The following is a 20,599-nucleotide window of genomic DNA, read 5'->3' as shown; positions in this document are numbered from 1 at the left end:
ACGGCGCTGAGCTCTGGAGAGCTGCATTGCCTCAGGTACAGCTCAGTGCACCTCACTGCTGCTACAGAGCAGCACCAGGAGTGGACAGTGGGGTGGCAGCCTGTCCTCACAGGGCAGCAGGCCTCCAGCAGCCCCTCTGCCCTGCCTCTGGGCTCCCTGGGGGTCCCAAGTGCCACCCACCCATGCCACTGACACTTCAAGCCTCAGCACACCCTTCCCTTCCCCAGCAGAAGAACACAGTGCAGCTCCCACCGCCTCCAGGAGGGCTGGTGAGAAGCTGAGCACAGCATTTACTTCTCCTACTTCCCCTCCAGGCAGGATGCACAGCCAGCAGCCCTGGGCTGGGCCTGGTGGGGAACGTACTTCCAGCCTGAAATACCAGAGAAAGCACAGGGCTAAATGGTCTCTCACCTGCAGGGACTACTTCTTCTTATTAAAAATGTTCCAAAAAAAAAAAAAAAAAAAAAAAAGTGGCTGGTTAACAGGTTTCAATAATGCAACTGAAATGAGCTAGTGCTACCAGTTCAACACCCCACCCCTTGAAGAATGGTATCCATCTAAATTTAAGTAAGTCAAATGTCAGTTCTTGACCAAGGACCAACAGGGAGAACCAGGCAGCTTACTTACACCCCTTCACAAGCCTGTCTAAGATTATCTAAACAGAAAACAGAGGCACAGCGCTTCAAGACAGAAACACTTACAAATCCATGTACAAATGTTAGCCAGGAAGCACATATAGCCGGCCATGACAACACTGCCTTAGTGCTCACTAGTCGTGAAGCCCTGTCCTGTTGCAAACATTTTTGTACACCGTTTTAAGTTACAAACACCTTAGCCCCTCACTAGTAAGCTTTTAGAGGGTAATTTTAGTTTAAGGCATATACAAAACTCTCTCCAATGATACAGACATGGAAGTAAACTGGGCCTGATATAGTGTTTGCTGCTGAGAATCCATGGATGACATGACTGTTTTAACAGGCATTGTTGGTATTTCTGAAAGCATCTACCAGTCACAGTTCCAGCGTTCACACCTTCCACACACAGAAAGAGCACCTGCAGCAGCAGGACTGTTGCTCCGCCGCCCTAACAGTATCTTGAGCAAAAGTTTTCTCTGGAGGCTGACAGTACCTCAGCAGCAGTGACCCCGTTTATCAGTTCCTAGAGCATTATTCTCCATTTCCTTCAGGGCAACGTTCACCTGCATTCAGGGTGAGCTTGATTTTCAAGCTGTGTCATGAAATGTTCAGTGAGAACTAAGTGAAACTTGCTGCAGCTTCATCATCTTTCTCCCTCAGTGCTGTGTTTCCCAAATCAAAATACTTTACACCCTCTATTCAAGAAGAAATAATTTTATTGTTTCCATCTGACAAGTTTCACTGTGAATGACTAGGACAGCTTGCTAGACAGTCTCTCTCATGATTTTGGTGAGTTTCTGGATCTTTGACCTTGTTGACATGTCCACGTACTTCTCCCCAATATTGACAATCATGCCACCAAGGATTGACGGATCAGTCTAAAGAAGAAACATTGAACAGAAATTCTATTCACAAACATTTGTTAGCTTAGTATACATTTTTTTACACTAGTAAAAAAAGAAAAAAGCTTTTAAAAGAGCCTTTTTAAAGATAACTTTGCAGTCACTGTATTCCAAAGTTAAGATTTTAGTAGTTAAAGCATCATCAGGTCTACAAGAAAGCACAGAACTATGTAATATAGCAGCTGGATTCAGTAAAATGGTTTTGGTTTTTTTTTTTTTTTAAAGATAAGAGAGACAGAAGTCCAGCTTAACATGGACTTGATGAAATCTATTTACAAATCAAAAATCCAGACCTTGGTCTCCAGCTTCAAGACCTCTCCCTTAGCCAAGAATCCACTGAGAGCACTTTTTAGCTCAGTAAGGTTGGCATCATCCAAGGGCTGAAAAATATGAACAGAAGACAAGGAAAATGAAGGACTTGAAAATATTCAAATGATGTATCAAGAACCCAAATTTTCTATTCAGATTCTTCCAAAGACAGACACTTCCAGCAGGAAGGCAGATTCAGCAGCCTTCTTGAACACAAGTAACCAAAGGACAGCACAGAAACAGCAGACACTTCGTACCCTCCTAATTTCATGAAACATTGTGTTATTTGTGCACATATTCCCAGCAAAAGTTCAAGGCTGACATCTTCAGATAGCAAGCGTTGGGAATCCATACTTGCCAAAGTAAGCACCTGATGGAAAACCTTGAAATCTGCCTCACAGCAGCGTTCAGGCTGTACAAGGAAAGATTAATTTTACTGCTTCTAACAATTAAGATCACCAGCTTGAAAAGAAACACAGCTTCACGTAAAGCACTGGGCAGCGACTCAGGACACTGGCAGCGAGCTCCCAGCCCTGCTGCAGGCTTGCAGAATGCTCCTGGCTAAGTACACCTCTCTCCATCACCACAGAAGAACTCTGCATCCCTGTGGGAGAGACACTGTGAATTTGTCCTTGCTATCCCTCCAAGTCACTCGGATACCACTGAGAAACAAAAGGGACTTCACTGAAGAGTAGTGGCTTTGCGTTACTGGCAATTTAAATAATTTCTACTTCATATCTAACAGTTTGAGAGCCAAAAGAAACTAACAACAACAACAACAAAAAAAAGGCATCAGGAAAGTAACTTTGCATGTGAAATATTCAGGAAAACTTGTGGAAAGGTTTGCACAGACTTGTGAGTCCACATGTCCCTGAAGGCTACCAACTAGACTGACAATCTGTGCTTATGGCCTACAGGGAGCCTGTTAATCTGAAGTGGATCAGTCTATTTAGGCCAGGTAGGCAGTTCACTGTAGCCCTACCCAACGGCTACAGATTTACATTACATACCTAGCTAACCAGCTTCCCACTCTAGCAGACCTGGGCATGGATCCATTATCAAAAAAGCTACTCAAGTGCCAGAACCACCGTGCCTCCAGCCGCATGTTTACAGCTCACGGAGACACCATCTTCCCTCTCACCTTTCTGAGCACCAACCAGACTTGCCTGTCTGCTACTTTTGAAAAAGTCTTCCTACAGTTGTGGAGTTAGCCACTTGTCCTGATTACTGCAGATGGTGAATTAGGCAGCTGCTCCCTGTGAAGCACAGCACCAAGCACCACAGGCATTCTTGGCCCTGTCAGGTATCTGCCTTGCTCTAGCTAATAGCTCATCTGCTAGTTCTGACCTGATCCATACGATCCTGATGACAGAAATAAGAACTGGGGCAGTTGTATCTGCAGACCAGGCTGACTTTTACCAGCCACTGGGTTCACACACAGGAAGGAAAAATGTTACCTGTTAAGCTGAAATGGGATGAATAGGTTTAATTCCTGACCAATAATTGCTGGATATCAGAAAACTATTTGCAGAAAGCCTTTTGTCTCAGTAGAGGTGAGATATTTCCTCACCACCCATATGGCAAGTACTTAAAACTACAGAGAGCAAAATTAAGCTAAAGAAGTTTGCCTTTTATACCGGTACCTGTTAAGCTCGATCTAGAGGTTCCTAACTCACCTGTGCAGTGGTGACTGTGCACAGCACTTCTCCTCGGTATGCACTCATGATCTTCCCAAACGCAGTAACTATGTCTGGTGTGTAACGCAAGCGACCGTTTTCAGCAAGCAAATCTGGAAAAGGCAGATGCGTTGAAAGGCTTTAAAGCGCCCACTAGAAGCAGACTTCGTTAGCTAACAGCAATAACAAGTAGCCTTAGATGTTTTTCTGAAGTCAGATGGTTACTCACTCATGAGGTTGACAGTAATAGGGGACATCTTCTCTTTTGCTAAGGCATCATTCACAGCTTTTTGTTTAACTGCACTCTTGGTGTGAGGGTTCATAACAACACTGGATAGCTTAGGGTCCTTCAAGAGAGTCTAAGAGGATACACAAACAACGCGATACAAGCCAGGAGTTTTCCAGGCATTACAAGGCCTAACTGGACTACTCGGAGCAGTCATTCCTTGAGTAAGAATGAAGAGGTCTGAAGCTGATCGAAGTGAAATGGCAGCTCCAGCTGTAGCTCATCTACAGTATGTTTCTTTTAGAGCTGACGCTCCTCCCGTATCACTTCGAAGCAGCTTAACACTGGTAGCGCAGTGCAGACAGCACGCACACCAGGCCAGCTCTAGGCGCGAGTCTCACAGTTTGCAAGAGCTGAGTCCACCTCCCTCCCAACAAGAAGCAGCAGACGAGCCCCGCTGCTCCCAAACCCCCGTGTGCCAGCTCAGGTGAACCCAGGCTGTAGAATAGCTTACCCACACTCGGCCCAGCTCCTTCTCTACCTGGTCCAGCTTCTTCTGCTTGGTGGCGGCGGAGTACAGCGCGGTGGCGTAGCGCCCTTCCAGCCCGTACACCTGGATGGGGGGCTGGGGGCGAGAGAGCGGGCGCCCGCTGAGAACCGCCCCGAGCCGGGGAGCGGGCGGCTGCCCGCCGCTCGCCGGCCCCGCCCCTGCCCCCCCCTCACCTTGACCAGCTTGGAGACCGGCCTCGCCGCCGACGTGCTCAGCTGCCGCACCTGCGGGCGCAGAACGGCCGGCCTCGACACGCGCCTCGGGGGCGGGGGGTGGCGGGGACCGGCGCGGGGGGAGGCTAGGGACCCCGCGCGGGCGTGGCAGGGGGGTGAGGGCGCACACGCCACAGGCCGTTTCCTTCCCTCCCCCCCGCCCCAATACCCCCCAGGGCCGCCGCCGCCCCCAACTTCACCTTCAGGGAGAGCCCCGCCACCGCCGCCATCTTCCCCGGCCGCCGCTGGAGGTCACCGCTGCGCCCGCTCCCCGAGGTGAGGCAGTGAGGCAGTGCGCAGGCGCGGCGGCGGCGGCCACCGCCCCCAGCCCCGCTCTACCCGCCGTCCTTTTCTGCCGCGGGGCACGCTGGGAAGGGTCGTGCCTCAAGGCGACACCTTCCCGGCGCCCCGCCCCGCGCGCTGCCTGCTGGGGGCTGTAGTTCCCGCGCGCGGGCAGGGACCCCCGCCGCCCCTCACAGGCGCCCCCCTCCCGCACTGCCCGGCGTCTCCCTCTCCCCAGCGCCCTCCGAGCAGCCTCGCCAGGCCCCGCTGGCTAGTCGGGGCGAAAGCCGAGCGCTAAGGCGCCCCAGCTGCCCGGCAAGCCCGAGGGGCGAGGCCGGGCCCCGCCGGCGGGCCGCTCGGCACCGGTGCTCCTCCCGTTGGGAACGGCTGCTTGGCGCGGGCGGGCGGCCTGCGCTCGGCCCGCGGGTGAAGGAGGCGGGAGTGGGACCCCTGCGGCATCCCTGCCCCGCAGGGGCTGGAGCCCCAGTTGCAGCGTCCCCCTCGTTGACCCTTCTCGCACCCTGGTGCCGAAGGTGGCGAGAGTCTGGCGGTGCGGGGCTCTGGAGGGGACCAGGGTGACCAGGCAATGGCTCCCCTTGGGTGCCTCACCCCGGCATCTGGCTGTCCTGCACATGCAGAGTAACACCCAGCCCCTCAGCTGGCCGTGCATGCGTTTGTGGCTTTGCAGGTGGAGGGGCCACGGGATGGGAAGAGCGGTCTGGGTGACAGGGGCTGCCTGGGGGCCTTGCGATTGCTGTAACAGGGTGCAGTGACCCACCGCCCCTTCTCACGCTCCTGTAAGGGTTCTGTAACTCACACACGCACGCACATCCCTCTGTTCAGATGCACCAGGAGAGTAAGCATCGCATGAGTTCTTCAACAGAGAAAATGTCAGCTGTGCTTTCCTCACAGACAGTTCTGCTGCCCTCTAACACAGTGAAACTACCTCTGAAACGCAATGAGCTATTTCCTCCTCTCGGATAAACTAGATCCAAATGTCTCCTGGGGCAAGGACACAATCTTCCAGGTAAAGTCTAGGGTACGCAGCTCTGACTTTGTCAGTCTCTCTGCATGACCTTGAGCAACTCGCTCAGGTCCTGCCTACTACTGAACTACCTCGAATGGTTAAACTCTTTCTCTCCCTAATTCTTCCATCTTTTCCGTAAGAGAAGGTAAAACGCCTGCCCGCTTCGCAGAGCTGTTACCAAGTTTGAGTAATCATTTTCTGTGGTGTGAGTAGCTCAGATGGGTGGTGCTATTGAAATACAAAGCATGGCGTTAATGAAAGGCATGCTGCATGAAGTCTGCAGGGCAGACTTTAAACACTAGATGTTGCTGCTGCTACAAATTGAAAGCGAAGTGATCGCTTCAGCAACGTCAAAACCAGAGAATTAGAATAACGAACGCTCTTTAGGAAATAACAGTTTACCGTCCCACCAGAAATACGACAGTATCACCAACAAGCTTTATTCTCGATGTTGGAGTATAGTTCACTTTTCTATCCCTGGCTGTATTTGCTGTGGTGGCACTCAAAGGCACAAGTATAGCCCATGACAGGTTAAGCCTGACATAACACCATGCTTCTCAATAATTTTACTAACTACAGTCCTAAGAAAACCATATCTAAAATGTAGAAAAATCTTTGCTTTTCTTTAGCAAAAATCAATTTTTTTTTTTTTTTTTGCGATAATGTGCATGAACTGAAGTTTTGGAATGGTGCAGAGAATGCATTTATTTGAAGTGGGGTTCCATATCCCAAATTTTGTTAGTGTAATTCTGAAACACTCTATGATCTTGTAGCATTTTAATACACAGAAAATCTGGCTTATTGAGGCCAGTCAAATCACTGAGAGCTGAGGGTACTTCAATGAACTAGGGATTGGGTCAAATCCTGATAGTGCTTTCAAGAATTAAAATGAGAGCACCTCTCACAGGTTAATTTTAGACAAGTAAATCCCACAGGTGATAAACAGTTTGTACCTTTATGCCTTATACTGGAAGGAAAATTTAAATCCTGGTTTTGTATTTGTATATCTGTTGTAACAATGGATTCCTCCATCATCATTACATGGGCGTTTTTAGGAGTTTTTTTTTCTCCTACAAAGCAATTAAACTCCCCATACTGCCAGTCACTCATCATTTGACATATACCTCTATCCCTGGTTTCAGCGTGGTCACTTAGTGAGCACTTGAACATTTACAAGCTCTTCCATGAGAAACACCTGGAAGAACATTCACTTGTGGGTCTGCCACTTTAGTGCTTGTAGGATTGTAACCTTAAAGTACTCATTCTTAGTAAATGAGGTGCTATTATAAACATCACATTTTTCTCCCATTGAGACAGACTAGAACTGAAATAATGCAAAATATATTTTATTTTCCTTTTATTGAGAAATTTGAGTTTAGATACATTTAGACACACCCTTGTGCTTATATTGAAGACACATGGACTTCACACGAGCATAACAGCCACAGAGTTCACTGTAATCAGCACTTTTATGTCTCTAGAAAGAACATGATGATTCTTCAACCGTGGTAGTGGTGGGGATGTGTTTCGATCAGGGCCCAGCTGCATGAGGTGTCATAAAACTTGCAGCAAGACTTAGACCATTCCACAAAGAACTTGCAGCATGTAGAGGTAAAAAAGGAGATGAGGTTTGTAACAAGGCATCTGGGGTCCTCACAGTGATGGCAGTGTATCAGGTCAGTGCCACAAAACATGCCAAACTTACCCTCTACCAGACTATGGCCAGCTCCTTTAAAAAAACCAAGACCTACCACTCATAAAAAACTCTAGTAATTATACTAGTCACCCATAATTTTTAAGCAATGCTGAAAGCACTGAATATTTTTCTCCGTCACCTTGTAACTCACCTGAAACATGAGCTTTTGGCCTGTTTTGAATGCTGTTCTGCACCTGCTAGTCAGTAATTGCACCTGTCTGTTTCCCTTTGGCTGAGCCTGGGATTCCCAGACTCGGCATGGGATAGTCCCAGAGGAGCCAGGGTGTAGCTGCAAACAAGTTCCTGACCTCTGTAAAAAGTTTATGTTATTTACAAGAAGTGGAGGAGTTTTCCTCTCATGGTGCTCAAGTTAATGTCAGAGAACGTGGCACAGAAAAGCTACGATCCAACTCACCTCCCCGTTGCTACTGTGTTTTTGTTCCTGCAGCTGCTGAAGGAAGGTGTGTGTTTGTTTTTTTTCTCTCTCCCAGGGGCTGCCCTTTATCTTCCATGGGAACAGTTGGTACTCTCGCTGAATGTAATTCACCTGGTTGTTTTCCATACCTCTGCTCCATAAGCAGTTCCGCTCGGGCAGGTAAGTTCAAGTGCTCTGTCACGCTGATTCCCTGGAGACTAAGCCTTTACAGGCAGAGTGACCCACCCACTAAAATCTTGCTGCCTAGGGAAGACCTGAGTCATTTTCCCATTAAGAAAAGGGTTTTTCACTCAGTGGCAAGGGGACAGAAAATGTTTTGGTTTTTTTTTTCTCCAAACTGGAAAGAATGATTTTAAAACCACAAAAATGGTTAGGGGAATTCAGAATAGGAGCAGGAGCAATATTAATCGAGTTAGGCGACTGAACTCACTGACCTTAGCATCAGGACACTCTGCTGAAAGCTCTTCATAGGGACATTTGCAAAACCAAGCACCTATGCCTATGTCTTCCTGCCCTGCAAGGGAGGTTTCAATCTAGCATTGTTATATGATAAAATGATTAATCTTTATGATTTTATTGTGCATGTGATAATTCTGGGGTGCTCATGTTGTTCTAGTTTATTTTCCATGCTACCATGGTAATCTTTTGTAACAAGGGAACAAAACCACAACTCGGTGCTTGTAGCTTCCTTGGCAAAATATCTACACTTTTTAAGTGCAGACTTAAAAAAAATCTACACTCTTTTAAGATACCCTAGAAAGCCTGAAAAATTAATTTAAAGGTGAGCTATGATATGATTTTTATAAGTTGGTGAAATAAGCACTAATCTGCGAGGCTTTATATTAGAAAAGGTGATGTGGACTCACTTGGACATTTGACTGTTTTAGAGGTTGTCCATGAAATATCAATGGTTAAAAGAACTGGTTTGGGAAAATACGTGAATAATAGACATGCTTTGGTGTAGGTAGTACTAACAGTTGAGCTTTACCATTTCACACATTGGCAGAAGAGCAGTTAGAACGTTGCACTGAGACTCGGGAGATTTGGGATCTATTTTCAGCTCTGCGTTGGGCCTGCTGATTGGCTTCTAATTATTCTGCGCCTCAGTTCCCCCATCTGTAAAAAAGCAAGAATGAGACCAACATCCTTTATAAACAGCTTTAAATTCTGTTGATGAAACACACTTTATTAATAGCAATGATACCTTCTCACACGAGCTGGCGTTAAAAAAAAATGGTAAATTCACAAATGTCAGTCAAATCATGTTAATGTGCAAGTGGCTATGGAGAAAATAAAGAAGAGGAGGACCATCATGCCTGCTCCATCACTGCTGTGGAAAATGAGATGTTAACTTAGACTCACCTCTGGAGTCAGAATGGCAACATACACAGTGAATTAGAGGTGTTGGTCCATATTCTTGAGGTCTGTCAGAGAAATGCCCAATAAAGTGGCATAATCAGCAGAGATCATTGACTGAACAGATCGAGAACATGAACCACCCCCTCAGCCAGGACTGAAAGTGCACCTTCAAGTGAAAGACCTCTCTTCCTTCAGTTTAAACTTGGGCTAGATACTGGCCTGAGTCATAGCGGGGTAGATCTCCAAAATACTCAAGTCAGAGGTATTTCTGCATAGCTGAGACCCCAGCCTGCCATGTACTCACCACATGTAGATCTTTATATCTGCCTTGAACTGAAATTAGCTGTCTTGTGCATGGATGCAAGGATCTTGCCCCATGAGCATATTGCAGCATTCTGTGTTAGACAGATGCCTCAGCAGATTCTGGTCACATATTAGGGCCACAGTTTACTCATTACCACAAGAGGGAAGCCAATACCAATAATATAACTTTATTCATGTATTAACTATGGTTATTGTGGCAAGGTTTTTATCCATTTCAAGGCTGTTGCATGTCTCCTTCTCTTTTCTTGTAGCAAACTTGCATTTGATCATATGTCAGAAACTAAAGAACATTATTCTACATTCCATTTGCTCAATGTCCTGTGAAATGAATTTCATGGATTTGCCTGTCTTGTTTGAATGGCAAATACATAAACCTGAAAGAGAAAGTTGGGATGAAACTAAGCTGGTTGCTTTCTTAGCAAATTTAAACAGTCCACATGCAAGTAAGGGGAAGTTTGGTGGGCATGGCACTTGAAAAAATAAAGATGGTGTTTTCCCTCATTTGGGTGAGCATGAGAAATTAAAGACTATTCTATGAGTCATAGACATAACTATTTCTAGTAGTTCTTACCCCATAGTAAGGATAAATTAATTCAGCAGGTCTTCTGACTCTTGTTAGCCTGTTTTGCAGTGTATGTGAGCACCTTCTTTATGGATTCATTTATTATGGCAAACCTCATCTCACTTACTCTGCTGCAAACCAGAGTAACTCTGCTGATTTCAGGAACTTCACTGAATCACTTATCTGGTGGTATGATATCTGTGAAAGTCACCCTTGTTCAGATCACATGCTGAAGGCTTAAACCTGATAGGTCAAGATTTGTTGTTACATTTCATTTTGCAGCCAGACGTTATAATATGCGCGCAGCCTTTTGAAAAAGGTCTTTGTAAAGTAGTGAAAGCAGTGCTTTTGCAAACAGGGATTTTTAAAATAGTCTGGGTGTAGCACAGAAACTGAATGGGGATTCATCAACCAAATTTCTTTGGTTGGTGTTTTCCTGGTCTGTCTTCTAGATTGCTGCAAGATATAAATATTTGAGAGTCACTGTTCCAAAGATTTCTGTAGAGCATTGCTGACATATGACACTGGATAGAGATCATAATTCTTGGTGTTTGGAAGTCACAATTTTTGAGGAACAGCAGAAATGTGAAGCCAGAAGAAACGCAGAAAAACACATATGTTGAGGCTTCCTATGAAGACCCCTAGGGTGTTCCCTGCAAGTGCAGGAGAGGGAATCAGGGCAAGGTTGTGAAAGTCACAGACATAGACGGCGGTCCCCAAAGGACATTTGCATAACTAGCTTATTTGTTGAATTTTTTTTTTTAAATAGTTTAGGAGCATTTTGGGTATTTTGTTCTCCACACCACCGCACTCCCTATACAGCAGTCATACCTTAAAATGCTTTCCTAAAGGTGCTGCTGGTCCCAGAGAAATTGTCAATTGTTTCCTTAAAAGGGGAAACATAGCTGGAAATATTACTGTCGCCCAAGTGGGCAGACACCTTTCACAGACCCTCACAGTACATTGCTGTTCAGGTATTCCCACACTACTTTTCTTTCTTCTTTCCCTCCAATGCTGTTTTAGGCCCTGGTCCTGCGTGTAAATATGCATGCATTTAACTCTAAGTACATGAGCAGTCACACTACCTCCAGTGAGACTATTCACATGACTAAAATCATGCACTTGCATAGAGATTTCCTGAATGAAGGGCATAAAAGGAAATGGCCAGGTTAAAAATAATGGGTTGGTTTTGTCCCTGATGTAATGCCTTTGACACTAGTGGAATTATACAGGGCTGAAATGGATCCAATATGTCCAAACAAAGAACTATCTCCAGCTCCCTCACCTGCCAGTTTCCGTATCTATGTTTATGGCGCAATCAAAGTCAATCCTCCTTTCCCCGTGCTTGGGTGGCTGAGGCTGAGGGGGAATTCAGATTGCTTTGCACCGGCGGGAGCTGCTCTCCTTCAGGACAGTATCTCCCCAGGTCCCAGGCGTGTTTGCCCTGCAGAGCTGTTATGCCCATGGAGCTTCACCAGCGCCTGTATTCCCTGTGTCCCTGTTGCAGGGTCACTGCCACAGGGTGTAGCTGGGGTGGCTAACAACAGAGCAGGTCTTGCCTGTCCTGCTACTTACCTGCCTCTGTCCAACACTGAGCCATTCTGTGGCCTTAGCGGGATCTGCTGATCTTGGGGCGACAGCCCCTCTTGTTTCAGTTGGTGTCTAGGTTGCTTCTCTTTGCCTCCTGCACCAGTGCTGCTTTGTTCTGTGTGGGTGTTAAACACTCCAGATGAATGCTCACACTTGAAAGCAGCTGGTCTGTAAACATTAAAAACAACAACAATAATAATAAAAAAAAGGTTGTTAGGTTTAGAAGAAATCCCTCTTAAAAAGGTTTCTCCCTCCTTTCCGTGGCTGTCCTGCCCCGTGCCCATGCGGTATTTGGGATTCCCCAGCCTGTGCCATTGTGAAGCTCTGACCTGGGACCTGTGTGAGGCTGAACTCACACCTGCAGCTAGACTTCTGTGCAGTCCGTCTATGGTTTCCTCCAGATCACCAAAAGTGTGTGCCATACCTGCGTGCTCACCTAAATACTCACTAACATGGGATAGACCTCTGAATGTCAAAAGTTAGAGAGTCAGGAGAGAGAGGGAAAAGAACCCACCCCAAAACACAACGCTGAATAAACAACCTCTAGCATCTAGGGCTCATGACTGCTTTTGACAAGATCTATCTTTAGTTATAATAGTGAGTCACATCATTGTGATCTGACTTTACGGTTAGTTTGAGGTATGAGCCAGGCCATGGGACTGAGAGTGAGAGCGAGAGCATCATGGGATGTAGCTGTAAAATTCCACTACTCGCTACTCTCTAAATCAGGTTTGAAGAGCATTAAGAAACAGGAAGCGTGGGGGGCGGGGCGGGGGAAGGCATTTTTTTAGTGGAAAATTATTGCAGCACACGGTGCATCGTGATGTAGTTCATCAGTGCAGGGAGAATAATAGGGGAGGCGTATTAGCAATCGGAGACGGCCATAATAGTCTTAAGCAAAGCACACCTCTCTCCGCATAGCTCTGTGTGCAAAGTGTCACGTCTAACCCACCCCACCAGCCACCACAAGCTAATGCAGGATTTTCTTGGATGGTGCTGTGTTGCTTAGCAACATTGCTAGGCAGCATGCTATACATCATGCACAGCGCTGGCTACTATGGTGTAGCAGGGCTGCTTCCAGTTATTTTTCTCTGCTATAAAATATTAATTTTCTGCTCGCCAGCAGACGCGGCACCAGGAGGTTGAGGGACGCTGCCTCCCAGGTGGACATGTGCAGCTCCTGTTGACTGTAATGGGAATCACAAGCAGCCTCAGGCTGAGCTGATCTCCTGGTGTGTAAAATGTGGGCACAATTCCTGAGATACAAACACTTGCCATACCTGAGATGGCATAGAGGTTGGCTTTAACATAAATAAATAAATAACAAGGCAGTGAAGGCAATGTGACAGACAGAACAATACATGTAACATGTACCGCCCTACACCTTTTTTCCTCTGACTGGCATAAGCAAATCCTATTGTCAGGACCGCGTGTTTGTGTACACAAAGAGAGGGACATTTACTCCACATTCTGGGATATTTTTGAGGGCCCTCCATGCCTCATCCATTGTTGGATGAGAGCTCATATCACAAACACCAGTGGTGGTTTTTTAGACTGATGAGTGTGATTTCAGTGGAGTCTGCCTGCCAAGCCCCCTCCCCAAAATGATTGCATAACCAGCTGTTGCACGCACAAACACACACAAAAAGAGAAAACCAATTCTATTCTATAAGAAGCTGAGATGTTATTACAGAAGGCAAACAACAGAGAGACTGGTCCCCAGAGCTACAGAGAAGATGGCATCTGCAGCTCACTTTGGGTGTGCGGACCCAGAACCAGGAGCTGTCTTGTCTGAGCGCAAAAGAGGCCTCTGCAAAGGGTCTGCACAGGACAGGGTTTGAATAGTTCTGAAATCTCTGCACCTACAATGTTCATTTTTTGGACATATCGTTACTGATACTGTTAGCAGCAGGTGGCAAGAAGGGGGGAATGCAAAAGAGCTGGTAAAAGGCAGCAGATAGTTTCTGGCAGCTGAACATGGTGTTTTTCTTCTGCACATCAGTGGACAGACTCATTGTTTGAGCCAAGCAAAGAGGGAAGCAAGAGGGGAAAACCACACTGTCAAAATACACAACGGTTTGTGAGATGAACAGCTGCATTACCCTCCATTTACACTGGCAGATATGGCAGCACTGATGGAGTCAGCAAAACTGTGTTTTGTCCAACAATTATTTTTGAAGAGAGCAGGAATTTAGTTTTAGCTTAACCCACTCTATTGTGGGCAGACCTTACTGCATCTTGGGGTGTATGGTGGAACCAGATAAATCAGACTTTTCTACAATAGAGTGGTATGTCTTTGCACTACAGATCCTGGAGGAGTACAGCGACTGCAGTTTGATAGAGAAACCGTTCTCGTGGCGTTCAATGGCATTTGTCCAACAACAGAACAAAGACAGCGACAGAACTTCCATTTCACATTTTTTACCAAATCGCGGCAGACTGAAGCAAATTCAGTGCCCAAGGCTCAGCTCCTCTGTCAGGCTCCTCAATCTTTGCTTGTACATAAAGCCAATTTAATCCTAGGAGATGTTCAGAATTTGCGCTGAAAGCAGTATATGTAACTAACACTTTGGAGTGAAAACTACTGCTACAGACAAGTAAAATATCATCCCTCTTGTACCTGTGCTTCAGGCACAAGTGTCATCCACAAACCTGTCCTGGTTTTGCAGTCTTTTTTGTCAGGTGAGATAAAAAAGAATATTTATAATCTGTCTTTTTTTAACCTGAAGGACTTGAATTGGAATGATTGCCCAGTTTTATTGCTAGATTTTTAGCAAGATATTTCTTCCATAAAATGCTTCAACAAATATTGACAGCAGTCACAGTAAAATTTAAGGTGTACAAAATATTTGCAGAATTTCACCATACGTTTGCAAATCTTTCTGTCACTTTCACAAAGTCTCTCAGCACTGATCACTTGACAACGGATGGAGCTGCTGTACTTTTGGTGAACGAAGACCAAGCAAAAAAATACAAGGCTTATAACTGTGCACATTCACTGATGTGTCAAGGAATGGCTTCCCCTTGTTATTCAAGCAGAGGCATGCATTTCTCCAGAAGGACACCTGTGAGCGGTAGAGGAATGCCAGACCCAGCGCACGTCTAGGACAGCCAGGCGCCATGCCTGGTTCCTGCCAACATGAGGACTTCTTCGGCAGAAAGGTACTTTGCTATGAGCATAAAGGTCATTTATACCTGCTGCAAGACCTCTGTGGAGTCTTAATACAAATGACGATCTCAACCCTTCTTGAGGGCTGAGAGTCATCACACTAAAATTTAAAAGATAAATTACGCCTTACCACAAAATGGTGCCAAATACAGCACATGCAAGCATCTAAGTCTGTGCAGAAAGTAGAACAGTGTTATGTTGGGCAGGAATGAAAAAAAGAAACAAGCTAATCTCTAATGAAATTGGAAAAGAAAATAGCCGAAGGACTTTTTCTCTCTGAGTTTCATGGTAAATACCACTCAGTTTTTGGTATCATTAATATCTTATTATTATGACTGCTATTAAGCAGTAGCCCCACTTACTTTTGTCTGTGTTTTGTGGGCACGCCTCGGCATTTTACAAGTTGGAGGTTGTGCTAAGAGCTGGAAATATTGTATCATCATTTCATTACCACCTGGCTTGAAGAGAGGATCCATTAATCTGGTTTTGTAGGCATCTGCTGTGAGAAAGTAAGGGAGGAGGCCGGTACAAACTCTACTATAGTTACTGGGAAACTGCAATTATATTTTTAAAGAAGAGGCAACATTTTTCTTCTACTTCCTTAAATTAATCATCACAACTTCATTTTTTCCCTTTCTTCTATTTATTTGCAAGAAAAAAGGTTTAGTTTTTTTTGTTTCATGCTACAAGAGATGTCACAGTCGTCTTTCCCTCCAAATGACTCAGGGTCAACATAAACTGAAAAACAACTCTAACAGAACAAACTTTTCAAAGATAAACCCACAAGAACTGAATTGCAGTGCTGGTCTCCTCCAAAAATTATTTGCATATTTCCCTTTCCTTTTTATCTACCTAGCATGCATGGATAACGGATAACGTAGTTATGTTCAGAAGCAGAAGAGCTCTGCTATAAAGATGTGGACAAATATGTGGCATGCCAGAGAGGTTACATGTCACCTACTTTACCTGGAAGAACTCTTGAAATTAATATAATTGGGAAAAAAAGTGAAAACCAGCACTTCATAAAAATTAAGTGCAATCAGATAGGATGTATATGTGTTTGTGGGCATAGCAGTCTCCCTGACTCTCTCTGATACTTTAAAAAACAGTGTTAAAAGTTATGAGTGAAACCCCTGAGAATGGACACATGAAAGAAGGAGACTAGCCTGATCATTTGCCCCCTCTGCACGTGTGTTTTAGGACAAGTTTTTAATTAAACAGTCACCTGCTATTTGTTCATAGAATACCTACCTCATCAACTCAAAGCGGATGGTGACCACTGAATAGTGTTTTCAGATCCCTGTCTGTCAGGGTGAAAATGTGATAGAAATGCCTTCAAGAAACTTCCCAGTGAAGGACTGGAAGCGTACATACAGAGTATAATGCAGAAGTCACAAGCTAACCAGTGAAGACGAAAAAGAAAAAGTCAACTTGTTCTTTAGCTCAGTGCTGTTGGTCCTGAGCACTGAATGTGGTAGGTGTTCTTAGATAAAAGAATATCTGATCTTGTAATAGAAGGATATAATAATTCAAATACACTAGAAGGCTTGTTAAACCTATTTGGACCATCATCATCATCTCATCAGACTTCCTGCAAAATTCAGGCCGTTGATCCTCAAACTACAGTTCCTCCCTTCACCCTCTGACTACTGTTTGAGTTATAATATGTGTGACTTTACTGTGATCATATTCTTTTGATGCTTATTTTAAATGTGTTGCTTGCATTTGGCCTTGCACTTTTGATTTGATGTTGCAGGGTAGCCAGCCCAGTTTTGCTCACAAAGATATGCACAAAGGCTTTGTATGCAAAGTTATATTTTAAATATTGCTAGAAGCAGTCTCACATTTATGATGTTTTTGTTTTTTTATATTTACTTTTATTTATATTTACCCTTAGTTTTATTTAAACATTTATTTATGTTTATATTTCAAATTGCAGTGAATTGAAAAATGATCAAAAAATTATGGGTTCTTTTTTTTTTTTTTTTTGAAGAAACACTCCTCCTAAGAAGAGAAGAAAAAGAAATCAGGATTTTTGTAGATGTAGACATTTCAAGATGTTTTTCCTTTTTTAAATAAGGGGAAAATTAAAATAAAAATAGTAGAACTCCTTCCTTTATTCAGTCATTTTTAATACCAAAGCCCTAAAAGCTGGTTTGGAAGATGAACATGCATTACAGAAATATCTAAGCATGCATTTTTTTGCCTGGTCCTGGATCAGTGACAGTAACACCCTCCTGGATATTTTTCCAATACAGGGGAGGCTGCTGATTGCTGGTTTATAGATGTTGGGGCCATTTTTTTGTTCCTTAAAATTGTGTTAATGTTGCTGCTATCTCACAGTATAAAACCATGCTGTTGCTATGAAGAATTCACTGAAAAACTCAGTTATCGAAAAACGGTTACAGAAATCTTTCTGATTCATGAATGTGGCTGTACTGGTTAGGGGTAATAGCAGCACTACCATAGCCAGCTTACTCTCTGTCAATAAATCTGTTGTTTCAGTTTGGGTGAGTAATGTGATCTAGCTTTTGATATTACAATGTTGTTCTGCGTAGCAACATTTGTGTTCAGGTGTAACATGAACCCATCGTTGACAGCGTGTCAATGAAAGTGATGCCAACCTATCCTTTAGTCAGCATGTCATTGTGCTCCTTACTGCAGCAAATTGTACATCCTTGTAATATATGTTATGTAGTCAATGCTTTTTTTTTGCTTTTTAGTTTGGAAAAAGAGAGAGTTTGATTCTGATCTCATGGGGCACATGGGGCTCATATGCCCTGTGAAGATCACAGGTAATTTAGTTAGAACTGTTGGAGCTGCATTGCTCTAAAAGCGGAGAAGGGCTTGAAGAATTAACCCATGGTTTAATTTACACAGCAGTAATTTTCTTGCAACTCTATTCACTTTGTTGGTGTTAGGAGGACAGAAGGAGGACAGAAGTTTCCAACTCCTTGCACAGGCTCCCTGTTGCATAGACAGCCTAAAATTTGTTGCTGGCTTCTTGTCACACTGACTTCCCCTTGATGACCTTTGTGGTCCTGTTTCCAGCTTTGATAATCCACTAAAATTCATGTTAAATTCTACCTGCAGGTCGGAAGGACTGCTGTTCATCTTCAAGTTTCAAGAGCTATTCATTGCCTCTGACTGTCATATTAAGTCCTTCCTCCCAGGTGTTTTCATCTTCTCCCATAGCTTCAGTTTGTATTTGATGAACAGTGACCTCTTCAGAGGAATCTCATTTAATTTATCTTTAAAATGTCTTTCAAACCACTCCGATAGTATAAACAAAAAATAAAAATTAATATTTATGAGTTGCATATTGTAATCTACTAAACAGTTCTGAAGAGCAAGTCACAGGAAAGAGGGTTGGGAAAATCTATTCGCTCATCAGCCCCTGTCAGTGCTTAGCTGCTTCTCCACAGGATATTGTCAAGTGTTTTTTCCAGCTGATGTTTAACTGGCCTGTTCTGACTGGCCAGATTAAACATTCCCATGTGGATTCCTGTTGAGGGGGGTGTCTATTGCAATAAATGCTGTGAATACCCTTGAGCTCAGCTAGCCTTCTCTGGGCTTTGCTGTCTTTTTGGAAGGTGCCAGCAAAGGAAAATCAATTCGGAACATGTAAAATTGCTGGCCAGGGGTTTGGAATAACTTCTGATGCAAAGGAGGAAGATAAAGCCCCCATTTCTGGGAGAAATTTTTCCAGTATTTAAATTTAAACAGGGTTAATTGGGGAACAGAAAGTTCTAGAATGGACATATCTGTTTCCAGGAAAAAAAAAAAAAAGAAAAAAAAGGCATGTATTTCTCAATCAGCTAAAATGTCCCTGGCCATATGTATTGGCATTCTGACACCTCTTTCCACACAAAACTAACCCTGGATTTAAGAAAGCAAGTAATTATTTGCTGAAAGTTAAGTCTAGAAATAAATCTTTTCAGGATCCAAGTCTTGTTAAATATTTTGTGGTGGTTGTGTTTGATGGACTGGACAGAAGAAAGCGTGCAAATTTCAGATTTGTAGTTCTAATTAATTATTAGGAGGGAGAAAATATTCCCTGAGTTTCCTTCTCCTTTTTCTTTTATTGTTCAAACACTTTGTATGGACAAATTCTACAGCTGCAGAATTGTAGAAAATATTGGACCGGTGATGATGGTTAACAGCTGGAATGGTTCAAGTGCTAATTAGATGTAAAGTGATATATAGAAAAAGGACTAAACAACGGCTGCTAACATAATGGTCAAAACAAGGAATTATAGGTCAGATTTTTTAGGATTTAAACAGGATTTTAAGAGAATCTATTTTCAACAGAAACATAACAGTTAAAATCTGCCACTGTTTCTGTGTGCGCAACATCTCATCCAAAAGCAGGACTGTCACATGTCCAGATATACCTTCTTCCACCCAGAAACTTTGTGCTGTCACAAAAGGAAGAAGGTAAGCATCTACCTTGAACTTCCAGCTGCCAGGCAGATGTCCCAAATCCCATAGGGATGGCCACTGTGCCTAAGTAGAATAACTGTGCAAAGGATGTGTGATGAGTCCAGAATGTCGGGGCTGTGCCAAGCACCCTGCTCTTAGTCTGCAGGGTTGATCTGTGTTCCCACACTAAGTTCAGAGCTGTTCCAGCACTGCATGATGTCGTTGTAGTGAGATTTCTCAGATGGAAGAAAGGGAGCCTGAGGTGGATGTGCAAGTAGAAAAAAGGCTCTATGGGTCTTCTCATGAGCCTGAGAGACAAACAGGTGAAAAAATCACCATTGAATAGCCATATATGCACACAGCAACTGTCAACCTGCAGTTTGTGAGCATTTTGTTCATCTGTGACTGTTCCTATGCAGTCATTGAAAGGCGTTTAAAGACAGACAGCCCACTGGCTTGGGAACTGAATCACTACAGAGGGATCCGCAGCTCCATTGGAAATTTTCTAGGGGTGCAAACTGGAAAACATTTAAAAAATAGGTCAGGTAGAATTAAGTTTAAGTGTAAAATGCTGGAGTGAGCCAAGGTGGAAGACTTCACAGTGCGTGTTCGTAGAATTTGTATTTTGGCACAATTTGATGTTGTTTGATGCGGTTTTCTGTTTACTCTGAAGAGAGTTACATATATATGTATGTATGCCATTAATACTTCATATACCTACATAAACATATATATGCTTTGAAGTATGTATATGAACACATATATGTATATATAGACACATATATACACACACCTATACTTTCATATTTACTTATTTATTTGTTTACATATACATACACATACCTCAAAATGCACCTCTGTTACTTTCCTGCCCACATACTCTTTGTGTGAAACATGGAGAAAACAGTGAGAAATGGTTCAAGGGACTCAGATGCTTGCAGGTCACTGCTTGTCAAGAGATGGTTCAGTAAACACCAACTGAAGTAGCATCACCTAACCCCCCCCCCCCCCATCTTTCTTACTTATTTCTTTTTTCTCCTCACTTTCAGACTGCAATAACAATAGCAGCCTCTGTGTAGGGGATTTTCTGTAAGTAATAGCTAATTAGGGTTAATGGGTTTCCACTGTTTCTTAGGTCATTGGCTCCTCCCAACTGGCCCCTAATCCCCACAAATGCCTTGCACCTCAACTGTTCCCTTGTTTCCTGGAAGACGATGCAACA

General features: G+C 44.0%; 1 protein-coding gene and 1 long non-coding RNA gene across 2 annotated transcripts; one reads left to right on the top strand and one right to left on the bottom strand.

Annotated features, from left to right (window-relative positions):
* Window positions 1–1,333: 1,333 nt before the first annotated feature.
* On the bottom strand, window positions 1,334–4,822 carry ATP5PO (ATP synthase peripheral stalk subunit OSCP). Its single transcript, XM_052794948.1, has 7 exons — window positions 4,711–4,822; window positions 4,472–4,522; window positions 4,263–4,373; window positions 3,752–3,881; window positions 3,523–3,635; window positions 1,831–1,917; window positions 1,334–1,513 (listed from the first exon to the last, which is right to left on the bottom strand). The coding sequence occupies exons 1-7, from the start codon at window positions 4,738–4,740 to the stop codon at window positions 1,400–1,402; spliced, it is 636 nt and encodes a 211-aa protein (XP_052650908.1). The 5' UTR covers window positions 4,741–4,822; the 3' UTR covers window positions 1,334–1,399.
* An 842-nt stretch (window positions 4,823–5,664) lies between these two features.
* LOC128145017 (uncharacterized) lies at window positions 5,665–15,302 on the top strand. The gene is made up of 3 exons (XR_008236295.1): window positions 5,665–5,819; window positions 8,007–8,110; window positions 14,686–15,302. It is a non-coding gene; the product is annotated as an uncharacterized LOC128145017 (long non-coding RNA).
* Window positions 15,303–20,599: the final 5,297 nt, after the last annotated feature.

This window comes from Harpia harpyja, chromosome 8 (assembly GCF_026419915.1).
Source record: "Harpia harpyja isolate bHarHar1 chromosome 8, bHarHar1 primary haplotype, whole genome shotgun sequence".
NCBI classification, from domain to species: domain Eukaryota; kingdom Metazoa; phylum Chordata; class Aves; order Accipitriformes; family Accipitridae; genus Harpia; species Harpia harpyja.
The sequence above is the reverse complement of the archived record's forward strand: the minus strand, read 5'-3'. Positions and strand labels throughout refer to the sequence as shown.